The sequence below is a fragment of the Lutra lutra genome, chromosome 7 (genome assembly GCF_902655055.1).
Source record: "Lutra lutra chromosome 7, mLutLut1.2, whole genome shotgun sequence".
Lineage (NCBI taxonomy): Eukaryota > Metazoa > Chordata > Mammalia > Carnivora > Mustelidae > Lutra > Lutra lutra.
In genome coordinates, this window is record NC_062284.1 from 117,950,975 (window position 1) to 117,968,202 (window position 17,228).

The 17,228-nt window shown below is 43.7% G+C and overlaps 1 protein-coding gene across 2 annotated transcripts in view; it reads left to right on the forward strand.

The window, feature by feature from the left end:
* The first annotated feature begins 817 nt into the window (after positions 1-817).
* The window catches only part of RPS6KA5 (ribosomal protein S6 kinase A5), a 175,797-nt gene continuing 159,386 nt past the window's right edge, over positions 818-17,228 (forward strand). The window contains exon 1 of one of the 2 annotated variants that reach the window (XM_047736460.1): positions 818-1,166. In XM_047736460.1, coding sequence (XP_047592416.1) covers positions 1,064-1,166 — 103 coding nt within the window. In that variant the 5' untranslated portion in view covers positions 818-1,063. The remainder of the gene's footprint in view (positions 1,167-17,228) is intronic. The other variant, XM_047736458.1, reaches the window with a different exon arrangement.

The window sequence follows — 17,228 nt, forward strand, 5'->3', positions numbered from 1 at the left end:
ACCATTTTGTTTCATATTCTGCTTTATATTTCCTGTGTACATACAAATTGTTTCTCACGTTTGTATTGAAAGCTGTTTAGGAACAGGGATTTTATTGTATTTTTACTAATCTCTGTATTCATTTGGTGCTTTTGGATGTATCTTGAGCAAAATAGAAATTTCTGTCCTTTGCAAACGTCCTTACGGCGAGCTGGGGTTGTTAATTTTTGCAATGTCTAAGAACTACCTGCACTTACGCACAAATTCCACTTAAGTAGTACAGAGCACACTAACGCAAGTAACACCTAAGACACGCCGTCTTCCAGCTGGGCACACCTCTGTGGCTCGCCTGCTAGGACCCTCAGACGTTCGCAAACACGTGCGCGAGGAGCGCTTCCCTTCAGGCCCCTCCTCTGTCCACCGTGATTGGCGGACCAAACGTTCCAATCAGCCCTCCCCGCCTCTTTCAGCAATAGCCAATCACAGACTCCGAGCGCCTCCTGACTACTAGACACTGTTTACTAACAGATCGGAGCTGGGGAATAAGGGGTGTGACCGTTCTGGGGAGGTCAGAGAAGAGAAGGTCCTAACTGCGCGTGCGCACCAGCGGAAATGGGCGGGGCAGAATCTCAGTTCTCACCAATCGGAGTGGTAGCGTTTCTCCCTCTCCAGCCTCCCCGCCAAGCAACAACAATTCGAGGAGAGGGGCGGGGCGGCCCCTGAAGCGTAGAGAGGGTTGCCCAATGAGAACCGGCGCTGACAGATGCGCGCGCCCTGTACCCAATAAGCGATAGCGGCTAGAATGGCTCCTCTACCTTGCTGACTGTGGGCGGAGCGGCCCGAAGGAGGAGGCGGCGGACAGGGGGCGGTTTGGTTGAGCGGTACTAGCGGTGCCCGCCGAAGGGGGAGGAGGCGGAGGAGCGAGCCGTGCAGCCAGAGCGGGAAAGAGACTCGTCGCTGCGTCCGAGTTCTGGAACCGCCGCACCCCGGCTCCTGGGGCTGCAGCTGGAAGCTCCGAGGGGCCGGGCGTCCGCTGTCTCCCGGGTCCCCGCGTAGGACCCCGCGGGATCGGAAAAGGGAGAAGATGGAGGAGGGCGGCAGCGGCGGCGGCGGCGCCGCGGGGACCAGCGGGGACGGCGGCGCCGGAGGAGAGCAGCTCCTCACTGTCAAGCACGAGCTGCGGACGGGTGAGCGACCCCGCCCTCTGGCGGCCGGGCCCAGCGCGGGGGCACGCCCCGAGGGCACGCGGGTGCCCGCGCGGGCCGGGGGCGCGGGGCCGGGAAGTGGGCGCGGGGGGCGGGCCCGGGGCGGGGCCTCGAGGGCGGGGCGGGAGCCCGGGGGTCCCTAGCGGTGGGGGCGCACCTCTGGGTTGGGGGGCGCGGGCCGAAAGTTTTCCCGAGCCCGGGAATGCGCGGCGGGCGCGGGGCGTTGGGGCCCGCGGAGCGGCGGACCGCTCTGCCTGTTGGCACTAGTCTCCGAGGATGTCTTCGCGCACCCTTCCCGCACAGGTGACAGCGCTGTCACTGCATCCTGTCCGGGGGGAAAGGTGCGCCTTCCTCAGTGTGGGGTGAACGACGCTTTGGTTTGGAGCCTGACTCGCTTCTCCTGCACTCCTCTGCTTCCCTAGAGGTGGTCCCGGTGGGCGTTTGTGGAGCCCTCCCCTAAGGTGCCGGGGTCCTGGACGAACGAGCTGAAAGGGTTGCTGTCCCCAGGGCTTTTCATGAGTCCGGTCTCTACAGAGGCGGAGAGGGATCGCGGGCTCCAGGGTCTGAGCGCTTTTATTTGCAATTTTCATGAAATACTATACTTGGCCTTGAATTCTTTCAGAGGTCTCTTGCTGTAAAGCTCTAAGTAAAAGCGGCTAAACCCGTCCGCTCAGGCGCTCACGTTCTAATATTCTAACGTTTCAAATCACTAGAGTTGTCCCAAGCTTCATACTTGTTAGATTGCTTGATTCGTTGTATGGGTCCGAGTTGTTCATTTTGGAAAATGTTTATTTGGACTAATCAGTACAGTTGGGGTTGAGATTTGTGGAGCCCAGTCTGGTATTAGAGATACTTTTTCATTTCTGGACAATACATTTTAATACATTTAAAGAGTGCATTCTTACTATTCAGTGTTCTCGTGAGCGTTTATTAAGTTTTATGATTCAGCTTGTTTGGCATGTAGAGATACTTTTTTATTATGTAGACACAGATCTTATGCAGCAGATTTCAGGTGTACGCCAAGTACACCTTGTTACCATTTTGAACAGATTGTAAAGTTAGATCTGTCACCTGTTCTTTTCATTTTCATTTCTAATGAGATGACTGGTTAACATTCCACTGAGGGCCAGCGTGGTGACTTAATTTAAGAAGGATGTCGAATGCATGTTTACTCATTTCAACATTTTTTTGGGGGGTCCTTGTGAATTTCTTATGTATCTTGAGCTAGTTACCCCATAATCTTTTTCAGTTCGTAACATAACCTGTGTGGGTATGGTTGGTTTTATTTTCTCTCTCCATTTAATAGACAACTTACGTTTTCAAAGGGACGTTAAGTCATTTTTTTCAGTAAACATTTATTCAGTACTAATATCTGATTTGTGCCAGGTTTCAGTGTGAGGTGCTCCTTGAAGTGGAGATTTGGAATTTCTTTTCCAAGAATCTTATGTAATAATTCACTGATTTATATATGTAGAATTATGCTGTATCACAAGAGCTACTTGAAGTCATATGCTCCTCAGCCACTGACCATGGTGCAGCAAACCTGCTTGTTATTAGTAGTCAACCAACTGCTTAGTTTCTGGTTTTGCAAACAGTGCTAGTTTTGTAGAAAGCAGTGAGTACTGCTTTACTTTTCCTTCCCTGTTAACCATGTGAATCATCACCTTCAAGTGTGCGTTTTAGAAATTTTTCTGATAATGGTGAGATTATACTGAATTCGTTAGTACTGTTAACTGTCAAAGGAAATGAACAGTCATTTTGATTTATTGCTGAACATTGGAACAACTGACCGGATATAGTGGTCAAAAGTACTGTTAAAATATAACTTGAAAGATTTGCTCATCTTCAGCCAACTGCATGCTTGTCATCACATGATACTATAATAGGCACCAAAGTAATTTGATCTGATATGGTCCTTTGCTTCTCAAAATGTGGACAAACATTCTAGCCGTATCAAGTCAGCAGTTGGTGACTGCCCATATGTGCCCAACACCGTACTGCATGCTCTAGGATCAATGCAAAGCCAATGAAAGTCCCATGGGAAGTGTTCCAGTTGTGTAGACTGAGTAGCATAGTATACCCGGACATGGAACTGGAAGACTTCATTCTAAATCCTAGCTCTGCCACTTACTTGCTGTGTAGACTTGGGCAAGTGACTTGACTCTTTCAGACTCATATCTCTCGACTACTAAGTGTGAGTGTTGAATGCAAGCCTGCTGGAAGAGCACACACGTGGGGCACTCAGATGTTGGTTGCGTGTAAAGTCTGAGGATCACTCCATGATGGTACCTTTCCTTAAAGTGTGCAGATTAACCCCATGCAACTTAGAAACTAAATCACTCATTTGGTGCTTGGCCTATGTCACATTGCTGGCTATCATCTTTTTCTGCGTATGTCTTGCCATCTGAAGTAGAACTGCCCATGATCCCCGCTACTGCTTAGCAGCCTGTGTATATATCTTCAATAATATCTAACTCAGATTTTGTTGAATGAATTCATTGAATAGATGAAAATGCAGGACCAAGCAACAAGCAATGGCTTATTGTATTTTCCAGTGTCTTGTAGATGTTAGGTAGTTGATAAATTGGGGACATTAATTATAAAAACTGAAGAATGAAGAAGAGTAAAGGATTGATTACATCAGTTAAACATACATTTCTTGACACTTTCTATTTTCTAGACTAAATGGTACTGATGATACCAAAAATGAGTAAGCAAATGTCTTGCTCTCTGATAGTAGGGGAGGAGACCATGTGAGCCTATAATTAGGATACATTGCCATAAATATAATAATAGATATACAGAGTATAAAGGTAACAAAAAAGAGGTTAGAACTTTTAGGTTTCAAATAATCAAATCTCTCTGTTGAACAACAGCAAAAAAAAAAAAAAAAAAGAGGGGGGTATTATTGGAAGATTATTGGATTGCCTTACCCATTCATTTATTTCATAAATATCTCATTACCTCTTATATACTGAGTGCTGTTTTAGATGGTGGGATCACAAGACAGATTCTTCCCATTGGAAGGGCAAGGTTGCGTCAGGAATCCTTGGAACCAGAGACATATGTTTTCTGTACTCCCTCCATCTTGAACATTTTCTTATTTCCATGTGATGGGCTTCACCCTTCTCCACTGCTATCTGCCTTTTCCCACATGGGAAAGAAAATGGCTGCTGACAGACCCCAAGTTTTACATCTTCCAGCTTTAGGTGTTGGAGAGGTACTACCTTTTCCACAACTTCAGATATAGAAATTTCAGGGCAAGACCTTACTGACATGGCTTTGGTCAGATGCCTACTTTCAGATCATTCAGTTAAGGCCGGGGAATGGGATCATGATTTAGTAACGTGACAGTTATTACAGTGAACATGCAGATGGGGGTGAAACCAAACTCTTAGGAGAGGAAAGGTTGCTGGGAAGACATTTCCTTAAACGTCCTTCATCAGGAGAGAGAGCCTAACGCTGAGGAGAGGGTTAAGGAAGGAGTATTAATTATATATTGTTGTGTAGCAAATCACCCCAAAACTTAGTGGCTTAAGCAACATGATTTCTATGGGTCAGGAATTCAGGAGTTGCTTAGCTTGATGCTTCTGACTCAGGATCTCTCATGAGATTGTAGTCAGGCTGTTGGCCAGAACTGCAGTCACCTGCAGACTTGTCTGGGGCTGGAGATTCCCCTTCTAAGACAGGTTACTCTCATGTTCTTGGCAGGATGCTTCATTTCCTTGCTGTGGGGACCTTTCTCTACAGCTGCTTGAATGTCCTCGAGATGTAACAGCTGGCTCCTCCAGAACAAGTGATTGGAGAGAAAGAGCAAGGTGGATGCAGCGATGTTTATTTTTTTATTTTAATTTTTAAAAAAGATTTTATTTATTTATTTGAGAGAGGTTGTGAGAGAGAATGAGAGAGAGCGCACGAGCGGAGGAGGGTCAGAGGGAGAAGCATACTCCCGGCTGAGCAGGGAGCCCAAGGCAGGACTTGATCCTGGGACTCCAGGACCATGACCTGAGCTGAAGACACTTACTTAACCAACTGAGCGGATGCCTGGCCGCAATGTTTATTAGGCAGAGTTTTTGAGATGTAATTTACATAAAATCCACTTGTTTTAGTTGCACAATTTAGTGAATTTTAGTGTATTTATAGAGTTACACAGCCATCGCCACAATCTAATTTTAGAACGTTTCCATCACCCTAAAAAGAAACGTCTTGCCCATTTATATCAGCCACTCCACATTTTCACCACCCATCCCCAGCCCTAGGCAACTGCTAATTCTACTTTCTGTCTCTGTACATTTGCCTAGGGACATTTCATATAATAGACTCTTACAGTATGTAGCCTTTTATGACTGACTTCTTTCACTGAACATAGTGTTTTCAAGATTCATCCATGTTACAGCATATATCTTTGCTTTTTTTTTTTAATTGACAGATACTATTCCATTGTATGGCTATGCCATATTTTGTTTATCTCTTCATTAGTTGACTGACATTTGGGTTGTTTTCACCTTTTGGCTATTGTGAATAATGCTGCTATGTACATTTGTGTACAAGTTTTCTTGTGTGGGTCTATGTTTTTGTTTCTCTTGGGTACATTCCAAGAGCAAAATTACTGGATCACATGGTAAGTCTGTGTTTAACTTTGTAACTTTTCCAAAGTGGCTGTACCACTTTCCAGTCCCAGTAGCAATGTACAAGAGCTCCAGTTTCTCTACATCCTTTTTAACATTTGTTATCTTTTTACTTGTAGCCATCCTAGTGAGTATGAGGTGGTATCTTATTGTGATTTTGATTTGTGTTTCCCTAATGACTAACAATGTTAAGCGTTTTTTCATGTGCTTATTAGCCATTTGTGTATGTTTGGAGAAATGTCTGTTCCCATCCTTTTGCCCATTTTTTAATTGGTTAGTTTGTCTTTTTATTATTGAAATGTCAATCTTAATGTATTTTACATAAAAGTCTCTTACCAAACATGTGACTTGCAAATATTTTCTCCCAGAAAGTGAGCTGTCTTTTTGCTTTTTTGTTTTCATTTTTATTTATTTAGTGGTATCTTTATAGGCACAAAAGGCTTTAATTTTGATGAAGTCCAATTTATCTCTTTTCTTTGGCTTCTTGTTCTTTTGGTGTTGTATCTAAGAAATCATTGACTAACCCAGCGTTAAGAAGATTTATGCCTATTTTTTTCTAAGAGTTTATGGTCTGAGCTGTTACATTTAGGTTTTTGATCCATTTGTTGAAAGACTATTCTTTCCCCATTTTATTGTCTTGGCACTCTTGTCAAAAATCAATTGATCATAGATATATGGATTTATTTCTAGACTCTCTATCCTTATGCCAGCACCACACTGTGTTGACTACTGTAACCTTTCAGTTAAGTTTTGAAATTTGTAAGTGTGAGTCCTCCAATCTTGTTTTTCTTTTTTCCAAATGGTTTTGGCTATTCTGGGTCTCCTGAATTACCATAGGAATTTTCGGATTAGCTTGTCAGTTTCTGCAAAGAAGCCAATTAGAATTCTGGTAGGGATCACATTGAACCTGTAGGTCAATTTTGGGAGTATTGCAATTTTAGCATATTAAGTCCTTTGATCCAGGAGCATGAGAATGTTTTTTCATTTATTTAGATCTTCTTTCATTTCTTTTAAAAACATTCTGTGGTTTTTTGTGTTGTTGTTGATTTTTAAGATTTTATGTACTTATTTAAGAGAGAGTGCACACAAGCAGGGGAAGGCACAGAGGAAGAAGCAGATTCCCCAGTGGGCAGGGAGCCTATCCTGGGCTCACAGGCTCCATCCCAGGACACCGAGATCATGACCTGAACAAAGACAGACACTTAAGAGACAGAGCCACTCAGGCGCCCAACATTTTGTAGTTTTCAAAGTATAGGTTTGTATTTCTTTCGTTAACTTTATTACTATTTTATTTTTTGATGTTATTGTAAAAGGATTTTTTAACTTTAATTTCTGGTTTGTTCATTGTAAATATATAGAGATACAATTTATTTCTGTATCTTGAACTTGTATCCTGCAACCTTGCTGAATTAGTTTATTAGTTCCAATAGTTTTTTAGTGGCTGTCTTGGGATTTTCTACTTATAAGAAAGAAGTTTTCTACTTATAAGATCTGCAAATAGAGATAGTTTTACTTCTTCCTTTTCAATGTGCATGTCTTTAATTCCTTTTTTTTTTTTTTTTTTTTTTTTTGCTTAATTGCCCTGGCTGGAACCTTTAGTGCAGTGTTCAGTAGAATTGGTGAGAGCACACCTTCTTGCCTTGTTCCTGATCTTAGGGGAGAAGATTTAGTCTTTTAAGTTAAGTATGAGGTTAGCTGTCGGTTTTTTATAGATGCCCTGTATCAAGTTGAGGAGTTTTTTTTTTCCTAGTCTATTTGGGTGTTTTTATCATGAAAAGGCATTGGGTTTTGTTAAATGCTTATTTTGCATCGATGCAGATGATCATGTGATGTTTTTTGTTTTATCGATGTGGTCTCTTACATTAATTAATTTGGAGATGTTAAGCCAATCTTGGATTCCTGGGATAAATCTCAGACCTCAGTCCTTAAGTCAAGAGGGATTCAAGTATATTTTGTATTTGCCATCTGCTGGGGAGAAAAACCTTCTCAGGTGGGAAGTCTCCTGTTATCAGACCCAACATTAATCTCTACTCCAAAGCAAGAAAGAATCTTGAAACCTCAGCTTCTGGAGACATAAGTGGTTTGGTGGGCAGGATGGAATTCGTCCTGTGGAAAACAAGCTGATGCTTGGTGAAAACTCCTCTAGGGAAAAATCTAACATAATCAGATCATGTGTTGACTGAAACTTTGCCATTAAATCCACTGTTGAGAGATGTCAGTCCCAGAATGCAGTGGGAGGTAGGGGTTGTCAAAGTTATTTCCTTTGAGCTCCCGTAATGATTATAGATCTCTTTATGCACCTCAAAGGTGTGAGCACTCCTACATTCCTCTAGTTTGTCAGAGAAGATGAATAGAGTCTAAAATAGAATCTTGCCCTCATTATGTTTGTCCCTAGCAATGTCCCTTTGGGTTCAGCTGTAACTGTTCCTCCAAAAATCAAGTAAGCTGCTTGGACTTCATACCTTCCTAAAGTACTGAGTGAGCTGGCTATCTCACATTTTTTTTTCCTTAGTATTCAGTAGGCATTCTCCCCTGTGACTGCAGTGAGAGAAGGGAGGTCAAGTTCCCAGTTTTTAGTACAGTACTTGGTATTGCAGTTACTTTATTTCACACTCAAGTTTTTGTGTAGGTGTGCTGCTTTTTTTTATAACCAGTGTGTTCCTGACAAAAAAAAAATTGTGTAAATAATATTTTTGTATATCACATTATTTGGAATATGGAAGGTGAACTTGCTACTTGAAAGGATTCTGTTATTAACTCTTGAATTAAAATTTTTTTTTATTTAAGTTCCCTATTGGTAGCTTTACTGTTACCGTGTAGATTTGGCCTTGTACGCTGTTTTCTGACCCCCTCCTTACCATTTAGGTAGCTGCAAATAGCTAAATGATGGAGTCTTGTGTGGTAGGCTGAATAGAGATACCCATGCTCCTCAAGATGTCCATGTCCTAACCTGAAACCTGTGAATATGCTTCCTTGCGTGGCAAAGAGACCTTGTGGATGTGATTGAGGTAAGGCTCTTGAGATTATCCTAGATGATGGACCCCCAAGTGGGCCACATGCAATCCCAGGGTCCTTATAAGAGGGAGTCAGGAGGGTCAGACTCGGACGGGGATGTGAGGATGGAAGCAGAGGGAGAGAAGGGGAAGTGGCAGTGGAAACAGAGCCTGGAGCCATGCCACTGCTGGAAGAGGCCCATGAGCTGGGGGGTGCGGGCCGCCTCTCGAAGTTGAAAATTAGATATTTCTCTAGTGTCCACAAAGAGTGCAGCTTGGCTCTCACCTTGATTTGAGCTCTGTAAGATCCAGTTTCAGACTTCTGATCTCCAGAGCTGCAGGAAGACAAATGTGGGTTGTTAATAAACCATGAAATTTATGTTGAATTTTTTTTTAACGGCAATAATAGGAAACTAATAAATCATACTTAAAATTGGTTGAAACAAGAGATCATTTGCCCCAGGCCTGGGTAACTGGGTATGATAACAATGTGAAGCAGTCCGTTATTTAAGCGACTATTTTAGTAGAAACTGGTGACAAGTGTTCTTAATAGAAGTAGAATGGTGTCCTCTCTAAGGAATCCCCAAAAAGACATTCCTTTCCGATCTTAGTACCGACCCCAGCTGAGGGGCTTTTGACCAGCTGTTCTGTTTTCCCTAGGAATGCTGTGAAATGGGTCCCTCTTTTACCAAATTGGAGCTAAAAAGCTTCACAGCTCAGGCCTGTATCACAAAAAATTGTGGTCTGGCATGCATCTTGAGCCTCTTTCTAATATCATGGTATGTCTCTAATCTTTTTTCTTTTTCTTTATTCGTTCTTATGCTTTAGTTAATCCAAATAATTTGCCTTGAACCTATTCTGGACCATGGGAAGAATTAAATACAGTTATGAACACCTATATACAGAGCATAAATATTAAGGACAATATGGGAAGATATTTGACGTTCTATTCAGTATTTTGCCTCTTAAAATCTTTGTCTCTGGCGTTCTTGCTATTTTTTTATTTCTCCTAAAAGAAAAAAAAGTGAGGTCTTTAATTAATAGCACTTTTGATTTTTTTTAAAGTGATAAATGAGAGAAGTAGTGAGAAATCAATAAGATAGAGGCATACTTTTAAAAACGAATTCTTTTGGCAGAAGGGCGGAGAGCCATACACAGGGCTGTCTTTGTACGAGGTGGTTTTCTACATGAGTGGAATATCCCTTCATTAGCTGGAAAATCACTCAACTGAACCACTCTCTCCTCTAGCCACATCAGTGTTGCAGTGGAATTATATGTTTTTTCCTATAGGAAAAACTATTCAAAATATGCAATAAGAATAATGTTGTACTCCTATCTTAAATTGGTTGTTGCCTTAAGAGGGCATGAAGGCCGAATCCTAGCAGATTGGCAGTGACACTTTCCCATGAACTTGCCCCCCTTTGTCCTTTATATTTACATCATCTGTTTTGTAAGGAAGCATCCTAATTACAGCTAGATTAAGATAAATCTATTGGTGCAAACACAAGTCAACCTCATAATCTTGACCTAATTTTGCTACACGTAAGTTGGGCGGGTTTATTCATCCATTAAGGACTGTTGAATTCCTGCTGTGTGTCTGGCACCATCCCAGATGCTGGGTTTTAGCAAGGAACAAATTCGGTATGGCACCCACCCTCATTGAGCTAGCTCTCAGAGAAAGACCTTAAATGAATAATCCTACAACAACCAACTATATGTTTGCAGTTGTGAAAAACTCTGTGAAGAAACACAGGGCTCTGGGAGGGAGTCTAACTGGGTAGGCTGGCATCATGTTCGGGGTGAGGAGAGGCTTCTGTGGAACAGTAGCATTCAAGCCGAGGCCCTGGCTATCACTGGGTGGTGAGTGGGGGAAGTGACACAGATGGTCCTAATGTGGGAAATGGCTTGGCACACCAGGGTCACTGGCACTGGGGTTACTTGGCACACCGGGGTTGCCTCTGTGGCTCGGGCATCACATCCAAGCAGGTGAGTCACGGGAAATGAGGCCGAAAAGGTAGCCAGGGCTACTTTGTGCAGGGGTTTGAAGGTTATGATAAGGTGTTCAGGTATTACCCTATGTGCAGTGCGAGGCCATGAAGGATTTTTCCAAGACTAGTTTTGTGCAGTGAGAAATAGCTCCCGCTGCTATGAGGAGAATAGGCAGGGGGACTGAGAGACGGGAAACCAGTTAAGAGCCGTTGCGGAAGTTCAAATGGAACATACAGCTTAGAGTAGGGAACAGATTAAGAATTGTGAATATGTTGAGATGTATTTAGGAGATAGAATCAGCAGAACTTGGTGAGGTATGGGGGTTTGGGGGCTGGAACAAATGTATGTTTGAAGGTGCTTTTTGTTCAGATAGTGTATTAATTTTCTATTGCTGCAGAACTAATTACCACAGATTTAAGGTTTGTACGAGCACCCATTTATTAGCTCACAGTCTGATGGGTTGAAAGTCCTCCTAGCGTGGCTGAAATCAAGGTGGTAGTCATGCTATTCTTATCTGGAGGCTCTGGGTAAAAATCCACTTCCAAGCTCATTCTTACAGTTGGCAGATCTTAGTTCCGTAGTTGTTGGCCAGAGGTCCCAGTTTCCTTGCTGGCTGCCGGCAGGGGGCCTCTGTCAGCTCGTAGAAGCCATCTGCATTCTTTCTCTTTTGGCCCTTCCATCTTTAGGTAATGGAAATTCAAGCGCTTCCATGCTTGGACTCTCTGACTTATAGGTCCTCTTCTCTAGGCTGTGTCATTGGGTCAGGCCTACCTAGGTAATCTTCTTATCATTAGGTCAATGATTTAGGACTTTAGTTACATCTACAAAAATCCCTTGGTTGCAAGAGTGATATATTCCTTCCCTCAAGGGGAAGGAGATCATGTAAAGGGTCATGGGGGGCTCATCTTAGAATTCTGCCTTAGAACTCACAGATGGTGAACCAGGGGTGATGCATATGGGGTGGGCAAAAAAGGTGGGATCCGGTTTTATGTGGATCAAAGCAAGTCTGAGATGCTTTTGATGTATTCTAGTGACCATATCTGACAACAGTAATCAGGGCTAGTGAAAGCTTGCCAGGGCCACCTAGTAGGTGCTTTCACCAGCTCATTGAAGCCAGACAACAACTTTATGAAATGACTATTATTATTATTCCAGTTTACAGGGAAACTGAGTCTTAGAAGAATTCCCTGACTTGTTCAGGGTTACCCAGGAAATAAGTACAAGAACTAGTTTTGAAATGCAGGCAATCTGGCCCAAGGCCCACGTAAAACACTGTGCTTTAATTCATTAGTGGGATAAGGGTTAGGAGCTTGGAAAAGATGTCTGTGCTACAGGTCACGATGCAAGCATCACTGGCATTTAGCTGACTTTGAAAGCCCAGGTGGAAGTGAGATGATCTTAGGAGAGACCATAGAATGTAGAGAGGAAGGGGACTCAGAACTGAGCCCTGAAAAACTCTGAAATTTAGAGGATGTGTAGAAAAGGAGTTGCTTCGAAGGGACGCTGAGAGGGAATGCCCAGGAGTGCTATGGCTTGTGGAAGCCCAGGAGAAACGGGGCTTCTGGGTGTGTGTCAGATCCGACAGGTGAGCTGATCACCTTATCTGGAGCAGCTGTGGTGGCAAGTTGGTGGGATAAGCCAGAATGGAACAGGATGAGGAATTGGGTCCAAGTGAAAACAACTTTGAGAGACTTGGTCCTGGAGGAGATTAAAGAGAAAGACTTAGCTGGAGAGAAATGGGGGGCTCGAGGTGGGTATTTTTTGTTGTTTTAAGATGAGTGGTGCTAGAACATGCTAGAGACCACTAGGGTGAATCCACTACCCAGAGAGATTGACGTGTACCAGTGAGATGGGATAGCTGGCCGCAGTGAGGTCCCCGGGAGGAGGGGGGACATGAAGTGGATGGAGGGATTGGCCTCTGATAAGGGAATGCCCTTGCTTCTAGTATAATGAAAAGGAAGAGGGAGAGGATACAGGTGCATTTGTAGATTTGGTGGCCGGAAGGTATGGGAGTGTTGAGCTCATGTATTTTTTTTTTTCTCCTCGATGAATTGTGAAGCAAAGGCAATTCTTTATTCAAGAAGAGAAAAATCCCTTCATTGTTCTAAAACATTGTTATTCTCGTCTTTTAAAAATTCTTAGTGTAGAAAAACACACAAAAATTTGACACCGTATACATGTTATAAGATGAGAGTTTAAGGAATGTTGTAGAACAGCTTACAGAAAAGAGATTTTCAGGCAGAGCCATGGAAATGCTTCTGTGCTTTCCCAGAGGTCAGTTCTCTGAACATGTTCTCTGGATCATGCCAAAATTCTTAGTAAGCATAATGTTCTTTTTCTTCTTTTTGAAGTGTTTTATATTTAGTTATAGTTCCTCTAAGTTAAATTTATTTGGTACGCGTATTGGAAAAAAAGGCTGTTTGTTACTGCTTTACAAGCATTTGTTTTCCTGTTGACTCAGTTTTCACATTGGCCCAATCATGTCATTCCAGAATCAGTTGGCTAAGTAAACACTGCTGTTTTATACACCAGAAGTACAGTGAGTCTTCAAGGTAAGTGACCCCAGCAATAAGAGAAAAGTGGGCAGCATTGTTTTAAAGTACACAGATATTAAATATAACTTTGTTCTGCAGCCAGCAGAATGCTGTCCAGAGACATGGTTTGAGGCCCAACCACAAATCTAAACAGCTTCAGAATAGCTTACCACCTGGCAGTTAAAAGGAACCTGATGTGCTAGCTATTTAGCGTATTTTCCAGCCCAAACATTCCCTGCTGTTGGGCTAATTGGACCCTGCGGACAGGGGTTCAGGGTTCTAGAATTCGCAGCTACGTGTGTGCTGTCAATATGGTTCTGGACACCCCCTGGGTTCGAGCTTATCTGATAAATTGTTTTAGAAATCATTTATTTCCCCCTGACATAAAGAAAAAAGAACTAAAATAGCAGAGGAAGATTTGTTTCACACTGCATACCATTGTCACCTTTTGACTGAAACTAAAATTAATCCAAGAAGCTTATGTTTTTGTAATGTTGAGTAAGAAAAGAGAAGATTTCATAAGAAAAGTTATTTTATAACTTTATTAGGTTGGTCTCAGCAAATTAGATGCTAAATACATATTTCCTGTTGGTGTATTAAAAATAAATCCAAGCATATTAAATAAAGAGCATTGAGTCAGATTGTGCTCACACCTCTTTTTGCAATCTTCCACTTCCTCAGAGAGTTTACTCCATTTTTTCCCCTCCCCTTTCCCTCATCCTCAAACTCTCCTTCCCACGAACACATTTGAATCGTCTTGTTTAAAAAAAAAAAAAAATCTTTGATGGCCCTCTAGTTTTTGCTGTCATTCTCTTTTCTACCCATTTTTGAGAGAGCAGTTTATGCAACTGTTTCTACTTCTTTATCTCTTGTTCACTCTTTGATGCGCTGGTACATCAGGCTCCCATCTCAGTCTGTCCCGCATAATAACAGTTCCCTCTCCAGTCCTCAGGGTCTCCCTATTTTCCTGATCCAGTGGAAATGTCTCTGTTTGACTTAACCTCTTTCAGAGCAGTTGGTGCTCAAGTGTTGGTACTGTCTTCCCTTTACCCAGGGACACTGCGCCTTTCCTCCTGGGTCTTCTCTTTCGCTGGCTGCCCCATCTCCCTCTTTCCCTGGCCTCCATCTTTCTGCATGTCTCGTAAATGTTGATAATCCACTGTCAGCCCTCTTTTCTTATAAATGTACATGCTCTTCCTGGGAATTCCCAACATCATCATGGCTTAAACTACTTACTACCAGTGTCTGTTTTTGGCTTAGCTGTCTTCACTGAGTTTCTGATCAGTTATTTCCAACTGCCTGCTGAGCATAAGACATGTGGGTAGCCCACAGGTCCCTTACAGTCAGGTCGAGTAATGCTTCTTCCTCCAGCTTTTATTTTATTTAGTGGTACTGTCATTCTCCATTCCACCAGGACCCTAGCTAGAAACATCCTGGACTTCTCCTCTCCCTACCTACCCATTCACTCTCCCCATTCTGTCAGTTTATAACTCTGAAATATGTCCTTTATCTGTTTCTTGCTCATGCTTTGCCTCTGCCACGGTCTTAGATCAGTGTCTAACCTAGTGGTAATAGCTATCATTTATTGAGTTTTCTGTGTTAGGAGATCTGCCCAGCATTTTGTGCATCTCATTGAATTCTCACACACACCTATGTGATGAGTATTGTCTCTGACAGCTGTAGGGCGCGAGCTCCTGTCCTGTCTGCCTCACTCTGGAGTCCCACTGGGGCTGACGCTCCACCTGGGCTCCAGCTCACCAACTCACTTCAGTCTGATGGTGTCTGATTTCGGATACATGTGCTGCACATTTTTCACTTTCTGCCCCAGAACCCGGACTCCTGCTCCAAGGTTTAGGATCCTAGGGGGAGCTGGCTCAGCCAGCACGAGGGCATATCCTAGAAGTGTATGGAGTGAAGGGACCACGGGGGCAGCCTTCAGCCATGAGGGATGGAAGCTGAGAAGAAATGCTTCTCTGTATTGATCTGATGGTGGAAAATTCTGAGGGGCATTCCATACATTCCTCAAAAGGTCCAGATTAGATTGAGTTGATAATGCATCCTTGTATGGGCTTTTCCTTCTTCCCTCTTTCAGTCTCCCGAGTTCTTCCTCACTCCTCCTGGGGTTACCTTCCAGATCAATCATGTGCACAAGAGCCCCAGTGAAGACAGTACCTAAAGTGGTTCTAGGAAGCATACCTCAGATACGGGGTGTTGGGGTGGGCCACTCACTGGTGAGATCGCAGCAGGGACATCACCAGTGGTAACCCCTGGCATGTGTGGCAGAACAGTTCCCAAAACTCTTACCTTCAAGGCATCAGAACTGGCACTGAATGGAAGGCGAACTGTTGTTTGATGCCACAGCTCTGCGACTTGAGTGGCATGGGGACAGTGGTAATTATAAAAGGACTCTGAAGTTGACTGACCTCTTCTGCCTTTGGAAACTTGGAAAACAAGAGAATGACAGGCATAGGCCAGCCAGCTGTCAATGCAGGGTACACGGTGAAAAAATTCTGTGTGGCAGCATTTGCAAAGATTGTTACTGCCTGCCATGATCGGACAGATGATGTAAAGAAGCAGGCCTGGGATTTAATCTGCAGGGTGGTAGAGCCATGCTTCTTCTTTGGTGGGTTTGTACTGTGCCAGCTGAGCTAGACCAAGAATGACGTTTCCCAGAGCTCCCCCTTGGGTTCTGGGTTAGCGCTGGCCACAAGAGATATTTTGAGCAGGATTTAAAGGCAGAAGTGAGGCAGCAGCCGTATTTCTTTTACATGCGAAGGTTGGTACAAGGCCCTGCTGCAGCTCCCACACTTCACTGCCAATCTGCTGTGTCATATTGTTGGCATGCGGCTTTACCCAGGCCCGCGGTTCTTTTAGCTCCTGTTGGATCACCTCCATCAACTTCTCAGAATCCGTGGTCAGGGTGTGTGGCTTTCCCCCAGATTGCCTGTCTTGTCACAGTTGGAGGCATCAAGGTAGCGAGAGAGACAGGTTCTTCTTTGCCTTCATGGGTTGCAGCTTGTCTTCGGGGCTGCGGGTTATCCTTGCTCCTTCCCACGTGCTGGCCGCCCTTCCTTTCCCCTCGGCCGCCCTCTCTTTGGACTCAGCCCCAGATGCGGAGGCAGCAGCACTGTGTAGACGGTTTGACTCCTGTGCCTGTGCAAGGTCAAACCCCTCTATGAGTCCCTCATTCTGTGTCGTTCATGGTAGTTCTCCTCGGTGCACCCTCGTCAGGTGTTTGGGGACAAAGTCAGCACCCTCGTATGGAAGGAATGGGACCCTGAGATCTGTGATGGGAACGTCTGGGTGGATGAGCCTGGCAGTTTTGGACCCCTGAATTTCCCCGATCCTCTGGACAGACAGAGCTATTGCCTTGTTAGAACAGAACAGCCTTCCCTTGTTTGGAGACCATGCAGAGATCTGGCTGAGGTTTATGCCTCCCCAAATGATGCTTGTCCTGTCTAGAATCTGCCCACCCTCTATACCTGTTGCCTCTAGAACAACTAGATGCAATCGTAGCATAATGTAAACAGGGATATTCTTGTTCTGGGAGGAAATACTCAGACAGATAATCCCAGGGCCTGGCTAACATGTGCCAGTAGGAACAGAGGAGTGTGCTGGGGAGTGGATTTTCAAGGTGTGGGGCCAGGAGTGGTAGAATAATGAGGCTGGATGGGGGAGATATAATTAACATGGGAGCATTGTTCATCACTCAGGATTTAATATCTTAGTAAACTGGTCCTAATATACTGTGGGGATATTTTCTTGAAGCTTGGACATGAATATGACCTATAGTAAATTAGATAAATATGCAGGAATGGCTTTGGCAGAGTATCCAGGTCAGAAGTCTTAGAGAGAAAGAATATTAGAAAGGATTTATTTTATGAGACTGGAGAACATACT